The sequence below is a fragment of the Lampetra fluviatilis genome, chromosome 46, assembly GCF_964198595.1.
Source record: "Lampetra fluviatilis chromosome 46, kcLamFluv1.1, whole genome shotgun sequence".
In the NCBI taxonomy this organism is placed as follows: Eukaryota; Metazoa; Chordata; class Hyperoartia; order Petromyzontiformes; family Petromyzontidae; genus Lampetra; species Lampetra fluviatilis.
In genome coordinates, this window is record NC_136320.1 from 5,749,898 (window position 1) to 5,777,582 (window position 27,685).

The 27,685-nt window shown below is 44.2% G+C and overlaps 1 protein-coding gene across 1 annotated transcript in view; it reads left to right on the forward strand.

Moving 5' to 3' along the window:
* The first annotated feature begins 3,601 nt into the window (after positions 1-3,601).
* The window catches only part of LOC144947710 (cAMP-dependent protein kinase catalytic subunit alpha), a 79,778-nt gene continuing 55,694 nt past the window's right edge, over positions 3,602-27,685 (forward strand). The window contains exon 1 of the mRNA XM_078877015.1: positions 3,602-4,110. Coding sequence (XP_078733141.1) covers positions 4,065-4,110 — 46 coding nt within the window. The 5' untranslated portion in view covers positions 3,602-4,064. The remainder of the gene's footprint in view (positions 4,111-27,685) is intronic.

The following is a 27,685-nucleotide window of genomic DNA, read 5'->3' on the forward strand; positions in this document are numbered from 1 at the left end:
GCTGTACTTTAAGGAACGAATAAATATTTACTTAAAAGTTCTCCAACTGCAGTTCACTTAAGGCCATCCTGCCACAAGGCTTGCCATCATCATGATTATCGATAACGCACATGTTGTCAGTAACACGCAAATTACTTCAATTAGAAAAATGCCATCGGAAAACTACGGTGTGAAATGACCGCACATCCCGGTAATTATTCGAAAGAGCATTTTTACTAAGCATGAATTTAAAGTATAGCTATTTATTTACAATGTTAAGTGTAAGTTGCCATTCCACACACATTTTGCAAGGAAGTCAATGAATGTATGAAATGAGCACCGAAAATCGCGATATAACGATTATTTTGTAAAACGCACGATACGATTATGAATCTTATATCGTACTATATATATGGTCGTGTATATATTCTGGTTCTGAGGTGGACATTTCAAGATCCTAAGTTTTAATATGGTCAGCTGCCCGTCACCAATGACTTACATACAGTCCCATGCACCTACCCACATAGAGATCCACATCGACTCACATAGAGACCCACATACCCAGAGACTCATGGACGCACGTAGACTGAGCTGTGATTAACCTAGTCCTTAAGTGTCTTGAGTTGAAGGTCTCAGCCTGGTCATCATTGACTGCACAAACCCCCATCATATTAGATTTAATTCTATATTCGATTTGTATTCATTCCAGCTCGATTAATTAAAAGTATCCGTTTGAATGTGTAAAGCCAAATCCACCTATTGGTGATGGCTGTGAAAAGGCCCTTGGGAGACGTCTCCACATGGCAGTCAGAATGACACGGCCAGTGTCTGCATGGGGTGCCTGGTATATAGGAGGTCGTGGGTTCGATCCCTACCCTGACACCTGTATATTTGGAGTTTGCGTGTTCTCCCCGTGGTCGCGTAGATTTTTTCTCCGGGTCCTCCAGTTTTTCCCTCCACATTTAGAAACGTGCGTTTAGAGTATTTGGCTGCTATAAAATGTCACGTGATGAGCCACTTCGTTGGGCTATCATTTGTGGCCAGGTCGCTTCTGAAAAAGAGCTTTATATAGCTCAGTGGGCCTTACATGGTAAAATATGAAATAGTTTATCGTATGTTACTTTAAGATTATCCTCCGTGTGAAGTGTCCTGGGTTCCCTTCAAAATATTGCACATCGCCATCTGCTGGAGACATTGCAGACTCCATGCCCTTGCATGAATGTGCAGTTACCGTACTGTGCAGGTTTACTGTGGTGTCACTTTTTCGCCATTGACTCTCACAGTGGTTTTCTTTTGAAAATGTTTCAATTGCTGATTCATTGGGCCCATGCTAGTGATTCAAGTCAAAGCAATTCCCTTCTGAAATTAATATTGGAGGCATCGGTACTTATTTGATTGAGAATTGACAAGGATCAAATCGCCTGTAATGTGCTCCCATCTTATGAGATCTTTGAAGCTAAGCATGTATGAGCTTGCATTGTGCATGAATGGTTGAGCGCCATGCATTACAGGTTTCAAAGGCTGCTGTTGTGGCTGTGGAGCTTTGTTATGGGCAGCAGAGGGCAGATAGCATCGTTCATTGTTGTACTGCACTATGCTGCACGCCTTCACCAGCCAGCTACCGTGAAGTATGGTCAAATGCCTCTCAATCCAGCAGTGGATTGACAAAATTACTATTTTATGGAGACAAAGTTACATGTTTCAAAGAACACAGAAATGTGTAATATAAGCACTCCGCCTTTTTGTATGATGTAAAAAACATCAGTTCCTGAAGAACTGCACGGTGGTCGTCTTGTCTGAGGTCACCATCAAAGTGAATTCGAGTCAACGTGATCGACAGGCAGTAGCAGCAATGATGGAAATAACTTAGCAGGTGATATTGCGTTGGCAGTGGTGCACAAGCACACTTAATAAATAAAAACTCAACACATTCGTCAAGAACAGGCGCCATGGTGTAAACTGCAGTCTCCAACACAAATTCAGTCTCTGGCATTTCTATTTACGTGGTATGAAGGGCCATTGCCCGAGATGTCGTCCGTTAAATTATTTTCCTTTTCAGGACACAATGTTACGAGTTTGGTTTATTTTGGCACAGGTAAAACCCATCGGGCAGTGAATGCTCATTTTCGATGCGGACCTGGAAACACCGTATCAACTTGCTTACTACAGCAAAACAAATACGTGAACCAAAACGAACAGCTGTGTGCGTTGTCAAGTTGCGAATGGCAAAGTCGTGCATCAACATCATGGCACTACCAGCACAAAGAACGAAGCAAGGCTGGTAGAACGCATCTCGAACAAACAAAATATTGTGAAAAACAGCACCGAGGTTGGTAGGATTGTAAAAAGACACACGTATTAAAAGTCAGCAAAGTAGTGCCATCGATTAATTGTACGAACACTTGAAAGGACATCTAAACTCTGAAAGTGATTTAGAATCAGAATATGTATTTATAACTGCAGGAGGAATCCGATGAGCTCTACAGCTCTTTGTCACAAATGTCCAGTCGGGGCAGGTCAGAATACAACAAACAATACAAAAACAGTGCAAAGTATAGGTAAAGTTAACATCATTAAAAAAACATATATACAAATGAAACTAAACAATGCTTTATCTTCCCAGGTAATGCCCACTGAGCTATTAGCTTATTTTTCAGAAGCGACCTGGCCATCACTAATGACAGCTCAAAGAAGTGGCTTGTCAGAGGACCCTGAGAAAAGATCCACGCGACCCCGGGGAGAATATGCAGACTGACAATATGCAGGTGTCAGGATTGGGATCGACCCGCCTGACCTGCTGCTGCTGCTGCCACCAGGCGATCGAGGACGATAAGACCACAACATTGAAAGTGGCACGAGGATGTTGAGATTTTGATGCCAAATATTGTCGCGAGGTTATTGGCAGAGATGAGGAGCCGCCACCACACGGAGGGAATTTAAACCGCGTCTGGTTCTCCACCCACAGTAAGGGGCTTTCATCACTAACAGGGTGGAGGAGTTTCTAAAGATACGGGAATTTACATGGGAGATTAAATGATCGACAAGTTATTTAGCAGACGTATTTTGGCGAATGTGTTGTTTTTTTACGGACACAACTGTGGGTCGCCTTTGTCCCGATCGGCACTAATCACTACAGCCCTGTATCGTCACTGAAATTATATGTACAGCGTGGTCCAGATGTCTTGTGACTCCAAATTCATTCTCTAAAACATAATTTTTTTCAAGTACAATATATTTAAAACATAAATTTATACGCAAAGGGAACCTATGTTAGGTGTCCATTAATTAGAGGGGTGGAGTCACAAGACGCCTGGACCACCCAGTAACTATATAGTACACAAAAACCCATTATATCTAGAGGTTAAAACAAACCTCTGAGTTGGCATGAGGAGGCCCTGGGATGAGGGGCGGAAGATTATGGGCTGAGGATCAGAGGGACGAGATAACCGGTGACGTCATTTTCCTTAGCGACGGTAACCAGGGAGATGGCCATGTTGGTAAGGGGTTTACACGCCCTCTCCCGAGTACTTTCGACTCACTCCCAGCACCGGAAGTCTCCCGTACAAACATGGCCGCCCACATCGGGCCCCCGAGACCACGAGGGCGCATGCGCCGAGGGTCTCGCGCGCGGTCGTCCCGCCATCTTGTCGGCGCGAGGGGCCGTGAAGCGCGCGCGCTTAAAAACAACAATAAACAACAAACAATAAATAAACAATTAACAACAACAACAGATTAAGATTAAACAATAACAATCAATACGATACTTCGACTGTTACAATTGTAGTTTATATTCACAATTTTTTTTTTACCTCAGAAAATCCACACTAAATTAACACAACATATTGCAATAGGATTATTGCCTGAGGGCTAAACATTTTTTCTTGAAATTGTAAAAAAAACCCGGCAAAAGAATATAATTTTACTGCGGTAAATATATAAATATTGTGCCCTGTTAATAAATTAGCGGGAGTGCAGAGGGGAGGCGCCTCCTCCCCGCCCCGCGTCCTCGTCCTCATCATCATCATCGTCGTCGTCTCCTCCTTCGTCGTCTTCGTCGCCTCTGGACGGAGGCTGCAGGAGGGCGAATGGGGAACGCGGCGGCGACCAAGAAAGGGGGCGAGGCGGAGAGCGGTGAGACCCGCGGGGACGGCAGGGGATGGGGAGGGCCCGGGCCTCGCTCGGCCACGGGCCACGGGCGGGGACGGCCCCGTGGCCCTCAGTGTGCCCTGTGCCGTCATGCCCTGTGCCGTCATGCCCTCTGATGTCGTCTTGCTGTAACATACTGTGGCGTTGCCGAGCGATGTGTCATGGTCTGCCCTGTCGTGTCATGTGCCGTCATGTTCTGTCATGTGCCGTCATGCCCTATGCATTTATATCCAGTCATGCCCTTTGCTGTTATGTGCTGTTAAGTGCCCTGTAATGGCCTGTTCCGTGGTGTCTTGGCCGATGATGATGTCCTGTGTTACCCCGTGCTCTAATGCCCTGTGTTACCCCGTGCTCTAATGCCCTGTGTTACCCGGTGCTCTAATGCCCTGTGTTACCCCTGGCTCTAATGCCCTGTGTTACCCCGTGCTCTAATGCCCTGTGTTACCCCTGGCTCTAATGCCCTGTGTTACCCCGTGCTCTAATGCCCTGTGTTACCCCGTGCTCTAATGCCCTGTGTTACCCCGTGCTCTAATGCCCTGTGTTACCCCTGGCTCTAATGCCCTGTGTTACCCCGTGCTCTAATGCCCTGTGTTACCCCTGGCTCTAATGCCCTGTGTTACCCCTGGCTCTAATGCCCTGTGTTACCCCGTGCTCTAATGCCCTGTGTTACCCCTGGCTCTAATGCCCTGTGTTACCCCGTGCTCTAATGCCCTGTGTTACCCCTGGCTCTAATGCCCTGTGTTACCCCGTGCTCTAATGCCCTGTGTTACCCCTGGCTCTAATGCCCTGTGTTACCCCTGGCTCTAATGCCCTGTGTTACCCCGTGCTCTAATGCCCTGTGTTACCCCTGGCTCTAATGCCCTGTGTTACCCCGTGCTCTAATGCCCTGTGTTACCCCTGGCTCTAATGCCCTGTGTTACCCCGTGCTCTAATGCCCTGTGTTACCCCTGGCTCTAATGCCCTGTGTTACCCCTGGCTCTAATGCCCTGTGTTACCCCGTGCTCTAATGCCCTGTGTTACCCCTGGCTCTAATGCCCTGTGTTACCCCGTGCTCTAATGCCCTGTGTTACCCCTGGCTCTAATGCCCTGTGTTACCCCGTGCTCTAATGCCATGTGTTACCCCTGGCTCTAATGCCCTGTGTTACCCCTGGCTCTAATGCCCTGTGTTACCCCGTGCTCTAATGCCCTGTGTTACCCCTGGCTCTAATGCCCTGTGTTACCCGTGCTCTAATGCCCTGTGTTACCCCTGGCTCTAATGCCCTGTGTTACCCCGTGCTCTAATGCCCTGTGTTACCCCGTGCTCTAATGCCCTGTGTTACCCCTGGCTCTAATGCCCTGTGTTACCCCGTGCTCTAATGCCCTGTGTTACCCCTGGCTCTAATGCCCTGTGTTACCCCTGGCTCTAATGCCCTGTGTTACCCCGTGCTCTAATGCCCTGTGTTACCCCGTGCTCTAATGCCCTGTGTTACCCCTGGCTCTAATGCCCTTTGCCGCCGTGTTCAATGATGCTCACGTGCTGCACTGTAATGCTCTTCTGCCATTGTCGTGATCTGTAGTGCACTGTGCTGTCGTCAGCGGTAGTGCCCAGTAATGGCTCTTCTTAATGTGATGTAATGTTGACGCCTTGCCCCCCTGTACATGCCCTCTTTCTTTGTCGGGTGAGGCTCATGCCGTGCACTCTGTAATGCCCTGTACAGTCATGCTCTGTACTGTAATTCTCCTGTCGTGTGATGCTCTGTAATGCCCTTTAATGTGGTGTTTTGTAATTATTTGTAATGCCCTGTGTTGGGATGTGTAGTGCTATACTGTAATTCCCTGTCCCGTGTTATAATGCCCTCTGTTTTGATCTCGTTTAATGCTCTGACACTCCTTGTAATGTAATGCCCTTTGATTTTATAGTCTGTGAAGGCTTAGTAGTTCCACGTGTTGTGATGCCTTGTGCTCTAATGCCCTGTCAGTTGATGTCCTGTGCTGTCATTCCCTGTGCTGTGATGCCCTGGGTTGTAATCTCATGTCCTTCAATGTTTCGGTGATACCATTCTCAGTAGTGTAATTCATTGTGCTGCAATGCCCTTTCAAGTAATAATATCGACTGCTTTCCGAAAGTCTTTGGTGTAATGCTATGTGTTTATACTTTATTATCTATATATAGCGTTATTCATGCTAATTGCATCCCATAACGCTGTACAGTACATTAATTATTATTGATGTGATGCACTATTGTAATGTCTTGTAATGCACTGTACTGATTGTCCTGTGGTGTACTTCCCTTTGCAGTAATGCCCTGTGTTCTGTCTAGTCTTTCTCCCTGTGCTGCAGCATTCTATAATGCCCTGTGCTGTAATGCCCTATCGTATAATGCCAGATGCTGCCATGCCCTGTTATGCGATGGCCTGTGTTGTAATAGCCTATATTTCCTCATCCTCTAACGCACTGTTGATCAATTCTCTGCTCTGTACAATGATGCCCTGTTCCGTACAGTATAATATAATGTCCTTTTATGTTATGTTATATTTTGTTGTATCATGCTCCATAGTTCCATGTGATGTCATGTAATGCCCTGTCATTTCCTGTACTAAAATACGCTGTAGTGTTATTTAATGCCCTGCATCAGAATGCCCTGCATATGCCACGGAATATTTTGCCATTTTCTGCCCTGCCCTTTTCCCTTTATACTCTTTTGGTCTTTCGGTAAAGTCACGTAGATAGAATGTGATGCCCTATCATGCTCCTTATGCTTAGTACTTGGTTTAAATATGTGTTGCCCTGTGCTCACCTACCCTGTTCTGTCCTCTGCTGAACAGTCCTCACCAATCCTACCCTTCCCTGTCCTCCCATTACATGTCTTGTGCTGCCTTTTCCTTACCTATAATGCTCTTTCATAGTAATGTTCAGTGCTGTACTGTGCTGAAATGCTCAGTTGTTACCTCTGCTAGGCCCTTTCCCACACTGGCTTACACTGTCTTAAAATTATGGTGTCATATGCTGTCGTGAGATCCTCTTCCTCATGCTTTCAACCCTGCCCTATAATGCCCTGCATTTTAATTGATGGCCTGCCATATTTGCTGAATGCTCTGCCTTGTTCCACCTCTGTTTGAGGGCCTTTGAAGCCCTCCCTCTCTGTCTAATGGGTTCATGCCATTTTCTGCTATGCAGTGCCTTCCCTGTGATGTCCTGGCTGGTGATGGGCCTTCCTGAATTACTGTACTTCGTTCTACCCTCTTCTCAACAGCTCTTTCCAGCACTGCTTTATTCTTGTTCTGTTATGCCATGCCTTGTATTGTACCTATCCATAAACTCACCAAAACCTTAGCTCACATGCCCTCTGCTGCCCAGCCATTCTTTGACCTGCCTAGTCTTGCAGCTTGGCCTGGCAGTGGAGGCATTGTTTTTGGGATGACCTGGCATTGGAGAAGAGGGGACAGTAAGGGAGCAATGGTTCCTGCCTTGGTTTGGTCTTGGCAGGGCATCAGAAAAAAGATGGCGGCCCAGCCACGTCCTGACCTTCTCGCTTTGCTCATCATTGCCCAATCTTGGCTTGCCTGAGGAAGTAATTAGGAAGTAAAAGGAATGAGAGACTGAGTAGGAAGCATGGTTGGGCTCAGTTGACGGAGGAAAAAGGCGAAGGACAGGGATAGTTTACACTGGCCGGGTGTGGCTCAGGAAGTGATGGGAATAGGAAACTTTGGTAGTGAGCAGTCAAGGGGTTTAAGAAGAGGGAAGGTTAATTGTTTGGCCACCACTGGCCAACCTTGCCATGTCCAGCTTTGGTTGAGGAAGTTGGGTTTTGGCACGGTGTTCTTTGTGGTTAGCAGGTAGGGTTTGCTTTCGGAAAAGAAGTGTATATGAGACAAGCACCGTCAATGCATTTTACACAAATCTAGCAAGGATCTCGAACTGTACCCCAAGCTATACTCCATTGTTCGGAAAGCAAACACATATTCTTGCCTGGTCATATATAAAAAAAGGACTCATAAGATTTACATTGCATTGTACTTCCAAGAAATTGAGAAAATTTTGCATGTGCATTCACTGGCAGAGTGGGCTGTGTATTGCTTTGAATACAATGTGTTCATGCTCTAGAGTCATAAAGTTATACTGCTCTAACTTGATTTGAAGCTTTCATGACTGCAGGAATTACCGGTACTCTTTGGTTCTTTCGGTAAAGTCACATAGAAAGAAAATAAATTAAAGAATCGAGTACGACGTTTCGATTGCAACACAAGCAACCGTCATCAGATAGAACTAAATTTGAGAGAGAGACAAAACACAGCCACGGAGACACAGACAGACACACAAGCAGAGAGAGACAACACAGACACAGAGAGAGAGAGACACAACATAGACACAGTGTGTGTCTGTCTCCGTGTCTGTGTTTTGTCTCTCAAATTTAGTTCTACCTGATGACGGTTGCTTGTCTTGCAATCGAAACGTCGGTCTCTATTATTTAATTTATTTTCTTTCTACGTGACTTTACCGAAAGAACCAAAGAGTTATACTGCTCTGTTTTAATCAGCTCATTAGCCAAACAGGTAATACTATTATGCAGATCATTCAATTATATTTCATACTGTAAGGCAGTGGTATTCATGTCCAGGCCTTGTAAGCCCATGTTGATGAGTGATTTGTTCAAATTTCAGTGTATTGTATATATTGTGCTTGAGATAATTAAGTGTTAAGAAAATGTGAGCTTGGTTTGGACACAATGTGAGGAAGAATAATGGCCGGTGAATCCGACTAATGATGGAGGGATCAGTCCTGATAGTGTGTCTGCCATGGAGATGGAGCGTTGAAATGAGGTCATTTGAAGGTGCTAAATGAAAGCAGGTGGAAGAGTTAAAAAAAGTTGCATATTCAAAACAGCTGCCTATTAACAATTTATTGCTATTTTATTTGCCCCAAATGCTGCCCTTGCAGGGCAGGCTCATCCGATACAGCAGCTGTGTTTATGCTGGGCCACGGAGCCCCAAATTCAGCCAGCTCAAGAAGGCGGGGTTGCATCGTTTAATCCTGGGTATGGAGGGACTCCGTCATATGTGCGTAGAGTGCTGTTGGGTGTGGTGAATGCAGCCTCAGGGGTGTACACATCCTAAAGCGTTGTTGGTTGGGTTGACATCCCAATGGACTTGTCTGTATATAACTTATTTGTTTCTGTGCAAATATCTGCCTAAAGTTTTGGGTCCACGAAAGGTACAATTTGGAATTTGTTGCTTAATTTTGAAACCTGGATCTACCAAACCATGTCTTAGAGTTTTACCCTCTCTAAATTTCAAATTGGGTGTACTTTGAGCTGTATAAAGTAATCCATATTGAACACAGGGTTAAACCCAGAGACATAACTGGTTTTTCTTCAGTCTGCAAGTGACATTGCTTAATATATCGAACTCTTTTTCATCTGATTCCTGATGCTCATTCTTCTGATATTTTTGTTTTATTATGTTTTATTTTTATTATTTTATTACTTCCCTTCTACGTGACTTTACCGAAAGAACCAAGAAGAGAAAAAATCCTCTGATATTGTTATATAACTACCGTATGTTTTCGCCCCTAGTTTTATGACTAATGAAAGGCACTTGAGCTGATTCATTGTTTTATTCTAATTCAGGTGTGGGGGCGCACCCGCCTAGACAGCACGTGGCAGCATCCAGAATGTAACAGGACATATCCCGTTCCCACTCCTAGCTGTCTTTTGAATAAGCCACAAGGTGACTAGTTGTCTCCTTGGTATCTTCCACACACCAGGTGTCTGAGCAGAGGTAGTCTTATATACAGGATCAACCACAGAAATAAAACATGATGTTCAAAAATCCCATAGTTGGTATTCTCGCATGTAGACAAACTTCATTTTGCTTTCAGATAATCGTCTTTGGATAGCCATGAAGTTATCGCATTGGTTTCTGGAGATCCTACAGACACATTTGCTTTACAGTGCTCTAAAAAGTTGTTCTTAATCTTACGATGCCATTCCACATGGTTCTGCTTTAAACACAGAGGAGCAAGTTTGCGAGTCGAACCTGTCACGTCGCAAGTGTTGGTGTGGTATTAGGAGTGTGATTGACGCAATTTCCCTGTTAATTTTTGTCCAACCAGTAACTGTAATCATTGGATTAATCAGCAAGTGAATTAAACCTAATCGATAACAAATTTATGACATAGTACGGTAGATTCCGTTTAAAATGTATCTCCACTTGATATCGACCTTGTCTTAGTGATTGATAAGCTGTGAATATGTTGTTTCTAGAGCAGTCTCAATACTTTTATTTCTTATATATATTTGACAGTTAATTTAAGGATTTTCCAATTTTCTCACCAATAATGGCATCCGTGAAAAAGACGGGTGCATGCTTAACTTCTCGTCCATATACTGTAGCAAAGTGAACTGCCTCCTTGTGTAATAATGCAGGAGGAATGTAACAGGTATTCAGTCGCCTTCAAGGGTCTTTCTAACAGCCACTGCACTTCACTTCTGTTTGGCAGATGAGAATAAAGTTTGCACGGCATTTGTCGTCTCTATATGTTGTTTCACATCACCGACTTTTTGAAGAACACAACGTAAAATTTCCCTGCATATACGTCGTTTTTTTTACTAATTTCAGCTGAGCCGTGTCAAAAACATGCGGTTAGCGCGATGCACTACGAGCCCGGCAAACTAACTTCGATTCCCGCTGACGGCAAACACCCTTGACTATTGTCGTTTTCGATGATCATTTTCGACTCGGCTCAGTTGAACTCTGCTCTGGGGTGGGTGGGATGTAGATGTACTGTACAACTTGTGCATGCGCCGCCAACTTCTTAGTCACATCGTGTTCTCTCGTGCGCGTACGAAGTTCTCGTTGTAATCGGCACGGGCTTTTTCGCCAAATATATCATCGCAACCCTTCAACACAACTCATCAACTCAAGGTAAGATCATACAAATTTTAGGTTAAGGTAAAATATATTTAAAATGCTGTTTCAAATTCCGTGCTTTTTTTACACGCTTTTATTTAACTCACTCTGTCTGTTGTTGTTGTCGTCGTTGTCATATCCTCAAATCTTGTAACTCAATTTTAACCTACTTCCTAATATGGTATCGACTGCAATCTTGGTATACTTATGTCATAATGATGACAATACTATATTCTATCATTTAAAATAAATACAATATTTTAAACCATCTTTTTTATATGTTATGTTTCGCTTAGGGTCTAATTGTCCACGCTCAACTCACGTTGCCTGTAAATCAACACGGTCTCTTGCGTTATGGCAAGCCTCAGGGCGACTTCCTTGAGTCGTGGAGTTCTGCCATTACTCGTACGATACATTTCATTAAAGCGTGTTTAAAAAAAAGTATTTTTAAATAGTATTTATTACACTAAAATGTCATTGTATAAAAATGTCACAAATACATTTTCTATTAAAAAATGAACTTTTCAAGTGTACAGGACTGCTTCAAAACGCTTATAAAAATGGTTTTCAATTAAGTGTTTGAGTGAATTCTGTTTTAAGTTCTTGAACTTAGAATTGGTTATAAATATGTGTACATTGTGTTGTATAGTACACGTACTGTACATGTAAAATACCTGTTTCTGTACATGTAAAGTACGTATTTTTATTGCTAGGTATGAAACAACATTTCCCAAGTTAGGGTCTCTATCTCTACCTTATTCCATTGTTTCTTTGGGAGAAATTGCCCTGCTTTACGTCGCATAGGCAATATTTACGCTCCTAAGGTCCCTATCCCCCGTGATTAACATGTTTTCCTATGGGGGGAAAGTCCACTTTATACATAGTTTCATTTTAAGTCAACTTTCGGGTCCCTAACCACAACGCTTTTTGGGGACCCCTGTATTTGTTGAACAAGTTGTGTTCACTGATCAGAGACTATTCACCATGAGTTTATCGTTTAACTTGATTTTATCTCTGGTGTGTGCTAAGAGTTTGACCGAAGGCCACTGGCCTTTTGAGCCCTTTGTATTTCGATGTTATTGTTTTGTATCATACTCATTGAAAATTCTGGGGGCTGCCTCTGACAATAATAGAATTTTTAACACGCACAATATTTAATTGACTTAAAAGACCATTTACTGAATTGAGGAACCAGTTTCACAGTTTCACTTAAAAAGTCAGGTGAAGAGGTGTTCCTTTGTCTCTTAAAAGTAGTTGTAGAATGAATGGTGCAAATGTGCAGCAGGATGGTGTTCCAGACAGCGGGAGCTACCATGGAGTAACAACACCTTGTCGTGACGGTCCTGGACATTGGTGTAGAGAGAAGGTTGTGAGTTGCACTGCAGTGCGAGTTCTACCGCGAGCTATTGTCCAGGGTGACAGGAGTGAAGAAATATGACTGAAAGTTGAGGCATTGTGGCACAGGCAGGCAATCTTGTAGAGGACTGCCGGCGATGGGAAACTAGTGGAGGGAGGTGAAGAAATTTTTGCCAAGGATGACAAGCAACGAGATTGATGTGGGCGAGATGGTTTTGCAACCATAAAGTTTCATCTTCTTGGTTCTTTCGGTAAAGTCACGTAGAAGGGAACTAATAAAATAATAAAAATAAAACATAAAATACAATTCTCACGACGTTTCGGCCACAACGCAAGCAGCCGTATATTGATGATACTGATGTATTTTTTTACGTGGTGGTTTAGCTGCTGCAGCTCCTTACTATTAAAATGCCTTCCCTTTATTACTGCTAACCCTACTCTCTCCCTTTGATGCTGCTAATCCTACATAATGCACGGTCATAATATGACTTTGAACCCCCCCCACCTCCTACGCATTCCACAAGTAGTGACTAATCCCATATCTGCATTTCCCATAAATATGCTAAATTCCTCTTGATATGCAAATTCCTTTGTCAAGGCGCCCTTCCCCCTCCAACCCAGCTTAAATATACGCTGCCAAGCTTGGTGGTGCTCATTCAGACGCTGTCTTTCCGACAGACCTGTTCTTCACCTGAGGACGGCTGCTTGCGTTGTGGCCGAAACGTCGTGAGAATTGTATTTTATTATGTTTTATTTTTATTATTTTATTATTTCCCTTCTACGTGACTTTACCGAAAGAACCAAGAAGATGAATCCCTGCAGTCACGAAAGCTTTAAATCGAAATTCATGAGAGTTTCTTTAGGTTACTTGACGAAGATCAAACAACTACGGAGTCGATCAGTTACAACCTGCCAATTATTACAACATATTTACTCGAAATAAATGATTCTAAAACACAGGATTCGATACATATGTCATGAAGATGAGAATCGTTTTAATTGAATGGTTACAGTTCTATATCAGCTTACATTGCAGTACAGGTTTATTTGTGGGTGCTGCCATGGTTTAATGGTTAGCACACTGGACTTGCATATTGCAGGTCACCAGTTTAATCTCCTGATGTGGCAATTGACAAAATGGGCATGTTTCTTAAATCCCCAGGCCTCTTCCCACTCAGCTGTATAAATGGCTAGACTGCGGCATATTGCATATAGAGGGGTAAAGTGTGGTATTCTCGCCTTAATGGGCCAAATACCGTCCAGGGGGGCTCTAGAACTCCCTCTAATAGATGCCCTTCTGCCAGTATTGGCTGCACCCTTACCTTTTATAGCATGAATAGTAGGATCCTACGAATTAGTTTGTTTTTCACTTCAGTAAAGTTAATGCCTTAGCTTATTGAGTGGATCTGCCAGCACGACCCAAGAGTATATTCCGTTGCTCAAACTACTGTGTTCAACAGCTGAGCATTCTGCACCAGAGCACTCGGTGTGTTTAGGCATTTTTTATTCTGTCAGAGTACCAAACTAGTCAAAATATAGTGCTAAGCTTATACATATTTGTAACCTTTAGAAACAAATTGAAACTTACATTTTATTAGTTTACTCTTTGTATGTAAGTAACTTAAAACACCTTTTTAGTGAATTTAACGTTTTCACTTTATTTTTGTATCCATCATACTTTAATACATAATAGCTTACAGCCCTTAATTCACTGCTGGAGGAAGGTTGTTGGGCATATGGATTGTTTGACCATGCGTACTCTTGCTGGTGCAGGTTTGAAAGGAAGGAGGGAGCAGGACCAGTTAACTGTGGCAGAGGATTGAACCCGGGTGGCTATGTTGATCGTGCTGTATGCTCTCCACTGCACAACTGCCCCTCCAAATACTTCAATACTTAATGACATTTGGCATGATGACAGTGTGGTTTGGTTTGTAATCGAAAGGTTGTATCCTTAAATCCCTATCTGGTGTTCACTCAGCTAATCCTTCTGCAGTCAATAAAATAAGTAACATTTTGTGGATGTCCTTTGAAGTAGCCGGTTCCTTTCACTGACAGAGATGAGTACCACACCTTTGCTCATTGAGTAGAGAGGTATTGAGATTGTTTTTAAGGAACAACTTAGCAGAGGTGTGGACTCGAGTCATGTGACTTGGACTCGAGTCAGACTCGAGTCATGAATTTGATGACTTGCGACTCGACTTGGACTTGCATAACAATGACTTTGTCCCACCTATGAGATGTGGACTCGAGTCATGTGACTTGGACTCGAGTCAGACTCGAGTCATGAATTTGATGACTTGCGACTCGACTTGGACTTGCATAACAATGACTTTGTCCCACCTCTGCAACTTAGAGATTATGTGGCTAAAGTTTTAGAGTACGAGCTTACCGATGTATATAAATGCAGAACACAATTAAAATATGTTTAAATGTATATATGTTAATTCTTATGATGTTTTTACTCTGCCTACAAAGTGAAATTTACTTTACGCTAAGTAAAAACTGCTGGTATGTCAACCTTCGGTAACTTTACCTGGGTTTTTAATGCACCACACTGTAAATCGAGGTCTGAACCATAAGTCAGCCAATCTGTCCTATTGTGAAATGACTGCTGGTTCAAAAAGGGCCATTGCTTAAATCAGTACCCTACTGTATTTTTTGGTTTTGTTTTGTCAGATGTGCGAGTGTTTTAGATCAAGTTTTAGTAACCCTTTCATTTGAGATAATTCCGACCGGCTGCGCCTGAACTTTTTCGGCAGGCAATGCAGCTGGCATGCCTCCCCAGGCCTGCGGCATTCGCCAGCATTAAGTCACTACTGAGAGAGTTTGCAGAGCATTAACTGTACTGGTAATGTTACTATAAATGTGCTTCTTAAGGATGCATTTGTGCCTGCATTAACCTTCTTTATGTGGGCATGTGCTGCACTGCTGTGGAGCTACCGTATTGGCCCTAACATTGCAATGTCAAAGAATGTAAACATTTAAATAGCTCTGGTATGTGCTTTACGACCACATCCCAGACATGTGCGAAACTATTTGCTTTGTTGGCATGTTTTTATTAATTTATTGTCAATTGCAGAGCAGATAAGTTAGAATTGCACGTCTATTTTTAGCTTTCTAATTGATAGCAGAGACTGTTTAAAAAAAAAACTCCATTTTCAAAGTTATTGCTGCACTTTTTTTCAAAGCCATGAATTGCCTCGTGATTGAATTACATGCAGCACCCGTGTATGTTTACACTCCCATTTATTTGCTTGTGGGAAGTTTAACTGTACACTACTGTATTACTTGGACGGTCGGGTCTGTTTATCATAGCCTTCTTTTCTCATCTGGCTTGATGCACATTCTTGTGCCGCTTAAAATAGACCCAGCATAAAAATGTCCAGTTAATAGTTTCATGGTAAGCCCCTTCTGTAACTTGGACATTTAGCACGGTCTCATTTTCGCAGGATTCTTCAGAGGTGCGATGGAACCAGGCTGCCCCAGAGTTTTGTGTGTCCCCACTGTGGGCCTAATTTGGCATAGCCCTGCTATATCCATGCTCAGTGCGTACTCGAGGGCATGCCTGCAGTGCAGTGATATGCCCTTCTATCCAGGCCGACCCTGGAACTGGTCATGATATCACGTAGTCACCACAGCAACCGTACACTTTCTCCGTGACGTCACTCACTTCACGCAACCACCCGGCCGTGGTGGTATTAGAATGTGTAATAAAACTGCATGATTCTAATATTTTACATAGATTTATTTTCACCCACATTTCGGCCTAGTGACAATGCTTGCTGCAAGAATCGGACAAATCTACAAGGGGTAGAGGACAGGAGTTGTTTGATCTTGTGTAGGGAGAGAGGGAGGTGGTCATGTGTGGTATGGATACATTGAAGTTTAAATGAAAGGGTGAAAACGTTTCAAGTTGATTTGAGTTTGAGATATCGAGAGTAGATGTTGGTTATGGAGGTGTCAGATTTTGTTAGTAATTTAATTGTAAAAAGAAAATTAACGGATGGGTTAATAGAGCACTCATAGTAATAACTTAGATAAATTTCATCCAGCCATTGATACATCATGGCTAATGTATGTTCTCTAGTAGTGCGTTATAATAGTGTACGGTTCTTTTCTGTGTAGGGAGCAATAATAGTGTAATAGTAAGATCAATTTGGTGGGTATGTCATGATACATCGATTCTCACAATTCCAATACATGCATTTGAATCATGCATGTAAGAACAAAAATACTGGCAAAAATTAGACGAACGATTGATTTTAGAATCGAATCGCAACTCTGAATAATGACAATTCATTAGGTGGGGCTTAACTGTTACACGCCCACAATTTAGTACATTTCTCAAGCAATTTGCATTTCTTCTATTTTCATGTTTCATCCATTCACATGAAGCAGTTGCACCAGATTAACATTGCAGCAAGTTAAAGATGTTTTTCCCCACAAACTTTATGAAGTGTGCTTTTTGTCCGCACCGACTTTCTTTGGAATTCCCAAGCTTAGGAATTATGTTCAACAGTTCCCAACCTTTCTGGTCACCAAAAACTGCTGTCCGTCCCTTCAGACATTTCTTTGTGGACCATCAAGCACCAATAACATTTTCTCAATAAAAAATACTCGACAGTGTTCTGGTTTTTTCAATGCATAACAATGACCTTATCTACTCATCTAAATATTTTGGTAATGGGCATTAAATATATCGTGTTTTGTGAGAAAAATTATTGCATCTGCAACAATTTTCGTGGACCACTTCCCACAGCCTTGCGGACCACCAGTGAGCCACGAACATCAGGTTTGGGAACTACCGTCTGCTACTTTTGGGTAGTCCCTTGAAGTATTCCTGTTTGCTTTTTTAAAATGTCTCAACAATGGAATCCATGTTAAAAAAAGCATTTCAATGTAACCACATGTCAAAATTCAACTTTACAGTTATACTTTACAGTTGCATATTTTACAAAAAATGCAGACTAACAAATCATTAAGAACGTTTGCATTTTTTTGTTTGTACCTTTAAATTATGTCTGTCTAACCAAAGATCCTGTTTGGCCCTATTCTCTCCCATGGCTTGAAATAATACTTTTCATCCGTCCATAAATTGTGGATTTGCTGGCTGCATTCACGTTAGTGCTAATGCATGAAATTTGACAAATTTCGGTGACCCCCCTCTGTGAGTGAAGCATGCTCTAAAAGTATCAACGTGTGTTTACCGGTCGTGCTGGGTTAACACAGGATTGCTTAAAGTATGTAATATTCTGTCTGATGGCCAATGAACAGCAGCTATTACAGATTCAGTTGTCAGTGACTTCGGTAATCAACTGATATAAAATGTAATAAAATTGTCTTGTCACCTTCAGCCTCAAATAATTGATTTTATATAGATGTAACTTTTTAATCTACTGAAAAGTTCACAAGAGTTTACATTTACAGTCAGTACATACAATGGCAGTAATTTCAGGTTGGGATGGCTACAGATGGGGCTCATCATTGATAAAATGTCGCTATTGGAAAGTAATGAGTGATTAATATAAGAAGCGAGGAGATTTCCACGACTTCAAGGAAAAAAGCAATTTGTTAAAATAATCTGAGATTGGAGGTTATTAGGATGGAGTACGAGATGTCGAAGCCTGGGCCGAGTCGATTTAGGAGGAAAGTATTTTTTTAAATGAATAAAATTGCTGAAATATAAATTTGTACTATTGATGAAAGAATTTCTTATCATTATTTCACCTTAATGATTCGAAAAGACATGTTTTATATTTGTACCTATTTGAAAGCTATTGTTGTAGGCATAGTTTAGGTCCACTTTAGGAATAAACACACCACATGACTAACATATCCTTCACTGTGTTGGTTTAGTAGTGTGAACGCGTTTTACGTAAGCCAAGGCACGTAACATAGACTAAACTTACGTATAAAATCCTGCCTGAACTCAGCTTAAAACTGAGTGTAACACCCAATGCTCTGGACAAACAACAGTGAGTAGCGGTACAAATGCATCAACTGCTACACTCCTTGACAAGCGTAAGTTGTGTGTGTAAGAGCAGTCATTGAATATAGCACTAATTGTGTGCTTGCCATGTTCACTCATACTGGGTAATATTAGTTTGGCTGTAGTCAGTGGTAAGAGTGTTATCTGGTATGTTGTCAATGGAATCACTTAAACTTGTAGACCTGGCTGGCATGGTGGGGCCAAAACAATAAACACTTTGAAAAACTGAGCCAGCACCACTAAGATTCTGAGTTTGAATTCCAGTCAGCAAACTGGGATAAACCAGGCTATCTATCATTATGCCAGGAGGAGTTGATGGTCAATAATTATCAAACTAAAATGTAATTGCAAAAAAATTATTTTGTCACTTCAAACATCGAACCCAAAAAGAAAATAGGTGAAATTTTAATAAAAATTCTAAATAATTTTTGACTTAAAACTTTCGTGACTGCAGGAAATCATATTCTTGGTGACTTTACCGAAAGAACCAATAATATTCAAAATAATATCAGTTCACTAGGGGTATAGTGATACATTGGGTTATCAATTTTTTATTGATTTTTATGTTTTCTGTACATTAATCGAATTGCATGTGTAAAAATAACTTTTTTATTTAATGCTGTACGTTCACCTCAAGCTACTAAATTCATCATTATTAAATACAGTTATTGAACTGAATGCGCAATCCTGAATTCCAACATTGTGTGACTGGGGCCTGGTGAGAGATGGGGTGGAGGGTGGTGAATCATCATACCCCCAAACCTATAACAGGGCGATAGTAATAAATATGCTTCTTGAAGTAAAATTTTACCAAATCACTTTTCAAATTCCAAGTGCAGCATGGAATCCCTCCATCATGGATAAAAAAAATATCCCTGCATACGCTGTGCTCCTCAGATTAACGGGAACATTTCCCACGGTGCATCGTGCCATAGTTGCTTTGCATTGGTGTCCACCTTATGAACAGGTGTGGGTGCTGTTCAGCGAGGCTGTGGCATGGCTATAGAGCACTGACCATGTTCCTGGAAATCACACAGCTGTGAAATAAAGTTCTCTTTCCCATTAACAAAGCTTAAAACGTATGTTGGAAAGCCCATGATAACACAGCCTCAGTATTCATAGACTAAAAAGCAACAGGTTATAGTTTTTGGGGTTGTATTTTTGAAATAATCTTCACCCAACCATGGAGTGCCAAAGTGGTGTGCAATCAGCTGATACCCTGAGAGTTAACCACATATCCGTACTGTTTAGTGTGCAGTCTAGCAGTTGCCATATTCTCTGAAATGTGATGCACGTTTTTTCTTCTCTACTTGAAAGCAAAAGTTGGGGGTGCATCTTATAATGCCGAGTCGGATTCAATTTATGTGGGAGGACCCAATGAAGTGGCTTCCTGTGCAGTATTGCCCTGGCTGCCAATTATGTGGTAGAAGCCATGTGTCCCAGAAGGACTAGGACAGGGATTGGCAACCAAAATAATAAGAGACATTTTTTTATTCGTAAAAAAAACCCCTCAATATTGCAAGAGCCGCAACGCATGTGAACACGAGATGGTCCTTAATAAATAATGTCACGAAGCAGTCCTTAAAGAGCCACATGCGGTTCCGGAGCCACAGGTTGGCGACCCCTGGACTAGGATGTCTTTCGCCATGATCACTGGACTGGCTTACAGCTCAGGAGGTATATCAGACCCAGGTGTGTCCATATGTCGGCCCGAGGTGGTAAAGCCGTTGAGTTGGTTAGAGGACACATTTGGCCAGCTTTACCACCCAACTGTGGTCCTTGAGCAGTGGAAAAACAATCTCGGTTTCCCACTGAAGCTTGGGACATAATGATGCTCTGACCAGAACATTGTCTAGATAGAGGTAAATATGAATTCCTCTCTACTTTATCGCTGCTACCAAAGGCCACAAGGTTCTTGGTGAACACTCTTGGAACCGAGGCCAGACCAAAATGGCAGTGCTCAATACTCGTAGTATTGACCAAGGGCGTAGAACCTCAGGGTGCATTGGCACGTGCAGGTAGCCATCTTGCAGGTCCACTGATGTCATTCTCCCTGTTGCAGGGAGATCGTTATGGAGTGCAAATACTCCTTGAAGTGCTCCTTAAGGAAGATATTAGCCTTCTTAAATCAAAGATTGCTCTGAATCCTTCTGAGCTTTTTCTGACCATGATAAGTCTGGAGTAAAACTCAAAGCCTTGTTGGTGGGTAGCCACGTATGGAATGGATTGGATGTTCATAAGCCATGAAAGTTTCTGGCGAACCCCTAAGCGAGCTCCGAATTCTCCGGTGGAGGAGAAGGTTGGAATCCACTGAAGCGCAGAAGCTCCTAGAAGTTGAGCTTGTAGCCCTGCTCCACCACCACTTTAACCCATACGTCCATAGTCGTGGGCGCCCACGCCTCTGTAAACCCGGCTATATGCATGCAGGAGACGGGTTCCGGCAGCTCTTCTTGGCACCGTCAGTATTACTGACACTTGTCTGCTGAAGCGGCTGCTTTTTTCGTCTCGACTCTCCTCAACCAGTGACAGCCGACAAGTCAAGTTTTGGAACATGTTTTTATTTTGGCTTGGCAGCACTGTGATCATAGTACTCAACCTGCAATCTGAATGTCACCATTTCATACACTGGGTGGGGGCTCCACTTTTCCCAAAATTACTTTGGGCTCGATAAAAATGACCCGTAGGAACACGGGTGCCAATCCCCAAATCTTGAGAAGCACCTATCACATGACCTAGCATGGTTCCCACCATGGACTTGGCATGATTAGCTCTTCTGCCATGCCCATGGGAAACGTACTGTTGCTTTGGTGATGGCGCAGTGGGGGTTTCTGAGCACTGTAGTCTACTCCTGACCACAGCACTTCAGCTATAGTGGAAAAACGCACGTAACCAACTCAGTAGCAGCCTCGCTGCCCAGGCTACTTTTGTCCCAATGGGATTGCTTTTTTTGCTTTAGTGTTATTTATTGTTTTGTATCGAAGTCGTGCTGTCCACATACACGGATTAAATTAAATTATTTGCCTTGTATTGTACATCAGGATGCTATCCTGGTGGAATGGTGAGCACACTGGACTTATAATCCAGAGGTCACCAGTTCAATTTGATCTCCTGGCACGGCAGTTGAAACAACTAGCAGTTTTTTTTTTCGTCCAGCTCTGCCCACCTAACAGTATAAATGAGTAGGCCACAGTTCATCAGCGTGTCACGTGTGGCAGAGTAAGATGTGGGTTTTCCATTCTTGTCCATGACATCTGCCCAGTGTGGGAGAATATGTATAACACGTAGGCTTTTTCGACCAATATCATTCATAGGAGGTTTTTTGGGTTAGATCGGTTGGCGAGCCAAGCCACAACATTTACAATCTGAGTAAGACGTTTCGCCAGTAATTACGACTAGCTTCATCAGGCGACAGCCATATTTGTGGACAAATCTTGCTGTTTCGTTCTTTATAGAGAGGCTGTACTAGTGACGAATTGGCATGTTCTGTTTACGTGACAACCCTTACTAGTTGGCTGTGTCGGGTGGTGGCGGGTTTTAACGACCCATTTATATATTTACGTGAACTAACCCAAAAAACCTCTATTATGGAGAATATGTATGCATGTTAAAATTACTTTTCACCGTATGTAGCCAACCGTGCTAATCAGAGGTACGGGGAAGGAAAACAAACAAAACACAAAAAACGTATAAAGAAATTAGTTTTCAATCTAGATTTAAAAGTATATAGCTCCAGTGGCTTCCTAATATCGGAAGGAAGAGCATTCCCAACGGCCGCAGAAGTGTATCTGAACGCGCGCGATGCAGTCACCATCTTTGTTCAATCGCTAGGGTAGGTTAAATACCCACAAGGAGGAGTTCATCTGAACTTCCTTTAATGGAGCCCCTTCTGCCATCAGTTGTGTGAGCATATAATAGCTGGCCTGCACCCTCACCTACTGTAGACTACTTCGTCTCTTTCCACTTCATCTCGACCTACCCGCCTCCCTTAAGTTTGCCAAACTAATGTTTCCTTCTGAACCGTGCTGCACATGAGATTCGGTCTTATTTCAGTCATGTATTTTAATTTGGCAGAAATCCAATAATTTGTGATAATATATTCTGTAAATCCCTGTCATTTGTGGATTATTGGTAGTTCACCTCTGCTTCTGTAATTGACAGCACATCGCAGCAGATTGAAAAAAAATATTCAGACCACAAACCGTGATCCATAGTGGTGGGCAGGGCTAATGAGGAGCTACAGGAGCAGATCTGCATGGAATGCAGAAATAAGTATTTTATGCATCAGCACTAGACACTGCTGATGTGATTTGTTTAGTCGAATATATTAGCAATATTGAGACTTAAATATATCTAAATCTGAAAAATGTTCTTGAATATAGACCCATATGACAAATTAGCGCAATTTGGGTCTTATAAAAACGCAAGTTTATCACGGATTAATTTATCCGTTAGTCATGTGCCCGTGCTTCACTTGTAATCTACACAGCTTCGACGCAAATCTTTTTTAATGAATTGAACTAACTTACGCAGTGCACCACTGATTACATGATCTGTGATATATTATCCCTGTATCAATGCGGTTTTTTGAGTTATGCTGGATATCGTTTGTGCTGGCTGATTACTGTGGTGCAGGCATGAGAGTGTTGTGTGGAATCACTCAGTTGGACACGTTGTTCCAAGTCACCTGCTTACACTTTATTACTCTACTCTTGCACCAGTTTTAGGCACTCCTATCTCTGTCTATACAGTCACTTTGTTAACTTCCCCTATCTACAACTCGTTGACCTGCACGCGGCTAGCTGTTCCTCACAGCAGCTCTGCACTCACAGCTCCGCACACAGACAGCAGCTCACACAGAGCTTGCATACAGTCGTGCTCACACAGTATTGCTCACACAGAGGCTTTGCTCACACAGAGCTTGCACACAGCTTCGCTCACACAGAGGCTTTGCTCACACAGTGCTTGCACACAGCTGCTCTCCTTCTGCGCTGCTGCCCTCACCTACGTTCCCTCAGACCCACTCACTCGTCCGATCCGGGCGGAGGGGATCACCCATCACCCACCCGTCGACTCGTGAGGCTTGAGGTCCATCCCTGGCTTGAGTGGCAGTGGCGAGATGTCTTCACCTTGGTCCCAAAACCAGAACTCCCGCTCCGCTCTCACACACCCCCTTATATCCTCCCAATTATCCAGCTCCTCCCTTGTGTCTCTTCAGGGCCCGGCAGGCTGGCGCCGTCCCGGATGCAATATACATCCTTCGTGCGCATACAACGTGACAACCCCTAACACAACTCTATAGTGACCAGTGACCAACCCCTAAAAGACAATCATAAGCAGTGACCATGAACAAGAACAAGGGAATGGTGAATTAACGAAAAACGACGCGTTGCAAACGGGTATGCGCAGCAGGCCTGTCCCCGCGGGTAGAGACGGGTCCGCTTGAGTGGGATGAGTGGTCCGATGAGGGAGTCCGCAGCGCTCCGTCCGTGGTCCTTCGGTCCTCCGGCCCTGTACGTTGCGGGAAGAGTCGTCGAAGCCGTAGGATGGATGCAGCGGGAACCCTCTGGTCCTGTAGCAACAGTTGATGGTGATGTGTCCTGCACAGCCGCATTTGTAGCAGGTACGGTAGAGGCGTCCGGTCGGTTGGCACAGCCTGGTTCGCCATTCCCGCACTTGCGGGACTGTGCGTACCCCTCTCCTCCAACCCACGGTCGAAGGAGGCACCCCCGAGCGCATTCGCGTCCGGCCCGATGCGCTGGCCGCCACCGCCGGCCGGTCGTTGAGGTCGAGGTGTCTGGATGCGGCGGGTCACTTGCAGGGAGGTGATGTTGTCGTCCTCCGTCACCGCGAGGGTGACCCCCAACTCCCGAGCCACGGAGAGAAGTCGCTCCAAGGCGAGATAGTCCAGTGCTTGGCAGTCCATTTTCGGAAAAGCCGCGTGCCCCAGAGCGAGGAGAGCACTGCGAAACGCCAACGGCGTCTCGTTCTCGCCCCGTCGTCGCAGGCGGAATCTTCGACGCACATTCGACAGGGGGTCGTAGATAGCGGCCATCTCGGTGTAGGCGCGCGTGAGGGTCGTACTATCCGCCTCAGGGATGGCGAAAAAGGCGGCAAGCGAGTCGTCCTCGAGGGCCGTGGGAAGAGCTCAGAGCGCTTCGCCGGGCATCCATCCCACTGACATGTAGGCAGCCTCAAACCGACGACGGAAGGCCATCAAAATCGCCCTCCGCAGCTACGAACTGGTGCACCGGCGGCAGTCGTCAAAGTCTGGAGGCATCCTCCAGCTTGGGAGATGGCAGCTGCTGCTGCGGCGTGGGCCGATCGCGTAAAATGGTGAACGCGCGGAGCCCAGCTGCAGTCTCCAAAATGGCAGTCGGGTCCGGCGCTCCCGACACCTCGGACCCGACAGCGGCGTGAAGCGCGCCCTGGAGACCAGTGGTCAACACGGCCGTCATCCGCTCGAACAGGTGAGCGGCGGCCGACAGCAGCCTTCCCAGATGACCAGCGACGTCCAGCCAGCTCTGCGGAGGAGGCGGCAGGGTTGGGCTCGCCACGGTCTCCTGCGCTGACTGTAGCACGTCGTCGGAGCGGCCGCTTGAAGCCCCGGCAACCGGAGCCATTGGAGGGACGACGTCCTGCTCCACTTCATCGTCCGATGACACAGCAGGTGGGTTTCTTCGTTTCGACGCCGACTTGGACATGACGCAGGTTCGTTGGCACTTCTAACACCAAATGTAGTATTGTGTAGAATCACTCTCGGACACGTTCCAAGTCACCTGCTTACACTTTATTACTCTACTCTTGCACCAGTTGTAGGCACTCCTATCTTTGTCTTTACGGTCACTTTGTTAATTTCCCCTATCTACTTTACACCTCGCTGACCTGCCTGCGGCAGCTCTTCCTCACAGCAGCTCCGCACACAGACAGCAGCTCACACAGAGCTTGCACACAGTCGCGCTCACACACAGAGCTTGCACACAGCATCGCTCACACAGAGCTTGCACACAGCATCGCTCACACAGAGCTTGCACACAGCATCGCTCACACAGAGCTTGCACACAGCATCGCTCACACAGAGCTTGCACACAGCATCGCTCACACAGAGCTTGTACGCAGCAGCGCTCACAAAGAGGCTTTACTCACACAGAGCTTGCACACAGCATCGCTCACACAGAGCTTGCACACAGTCGCGCTCACACACAGAGCTTGCACACAGCATCGCTCACACAGAGGCTTTGCTCACACAGAGCTTGCACACAGCATCGCTCACACAGAGCTTACACACAGAGCTTGCACACAGTCGCGCTCACACACAGAGCTTGCACACAGCATCGCTCACACAGAGGCTTTGCTCACACAGAGCTTGCACACAGATGCTTTCCTTCTGCGCCGCTGCCCTTGCCTACGTTCCCTCAGACCCACTCACTCGTCCGATCCGGGCAGGGGGATCAACCATCACCCGCCCGTCGACTCGTCCCTGCCTTGAGCGGCAGCGGCGAGATGTCTTCACCTTGGTCCCAGAACCAGAACTCCCGTTCCGCTCTCACACACCCCCTTATATCCTCCTCCCAATTATCCAGCTCCTCCCTTGTGTCTCTTTAGGGCCCGGCAGGCTGGCGCCTGTCAGGCCATCAGTCACTCCTCATCGCACGTCTCCCTGGCGACACCTCCAGTGCCAGTGTACGACCCCGGACCGACCCCGTCTGCAACCGAATGTCCCATTAAAGAGGTGGCGGTTTGCACGTGCAACCTTACGTTACACACGCGCACCTGCCTGCCCTCGGTTGCCCTCGTGCACCAGTGCGTACTCCGTATTTTACCACACTACACATGTAAGGTTTGCTACTGAGCCTAAAATCAGTGTCATCATGCTCATATGAATGCAAATTTAGAAAGAATACTCAATAATTATTTTAATTGGGAAGCATAACAATTGTCGCCCCCTGCTGCTCGAACTTGGCATGACCATCCTGAAATCGTCTTGAAAGTAGGTGAGGCTTTCTTAGGTACGCGAGTATAATAATTGTGAAGGAAATGTTGCAAAATAAAATTATTGATCACATTTAATGAAAGGTTCGTGATCCAGCCCTGTCTGTCTCTCTTGCCCATCTGTTTCATCATCACTCATAATGAAAAGAGTTTGGAGGAACAAGGTTCACTATTAAATGGATTACTGGGCAGATCTAACGCAGCAAACAGGGTCAGTGTGGACACCAGCCACTCCAGTCTTCAAAACCAGTAAACATGTGCATCCATTTCCTATGAGCAAACCTTCACTATTCCACTCAAGTCACCAGGCCATTCTAATTCATCCCCACTAAAGAGCTTCAATTTTAAGGCCAAGGACTAAAGGGCATCATGATCAATTCCAATGATGCAATTCCACTGCACTTCCACTTCCTTCCGTTACCCTGCAAGGTTCTTGCAGTGGCATCATCACCACCATCTGGCTTTACATCTTTCCCCAAGTTACTGACATCTGGGTGCCATTCTGGATTTGAAGTTTTCGTGATTGCAAGGATCCATACTTTTTGGTTCTTTTATTATTATTATGTTTTCACCGACGTGACTTTAGCAAAAGAACCATAGAGTTATGGGTGCCACTTCAATGCCTATATTAATAAACTGTTCTCATCCATCCTGCACGTGTCTCACCCATTGCAACGCTCTCTTATGTTAAATACTTTTTTCTGTGTTCTTTTTTAAATTCTAAGTTGCTTATTTCATCTCTTAATGAAACATATCAATTTACGTGGCCTCAGACTGCATCTAGCCTGGCACATACATCATGGGCAGTTTGGTTGTGAGCAACAGCATTTGTACCTGGTTGTGTCTTTACATTAGGAGGTGGATAAACATTGTTCCTTTCCTTCACTTTCATTGGAAAATCAATACAAAGCCATGTTCTGCTTCTCAGGTTTTTTTTATGTGTTCCATGCTCTGGTCTGAATTATTTATAAAATTTAAATTTTAGCCTGTGCTTTGCTATAAATAGTGCGTTAATTAGCTGCACACTATGCCGATAATACTATTTTCTGTGGTTTTAGTTGCCTCTGCACATCCACAATTTTTTCGGCACATATGCACAACCTGATAATCATAGCCTTCAATTAAACTTTGTAGGAAGATAAGAATTATTCGATTTTTAGACCGTGCCTACACACTGTGGCGTCTAAAAGCACTTTATATCACATCTCATCTCAGCACATTTGAAAGGGCTCCCCAGTGGCAGCTGTCTCTGTGTGCACAAGGTGACTTTGCACCTGGCCTCAAATGGGTATTCCTCTGCCAGTAGGGGACAGTGGTTGCTTTATATCTAATCCTAATT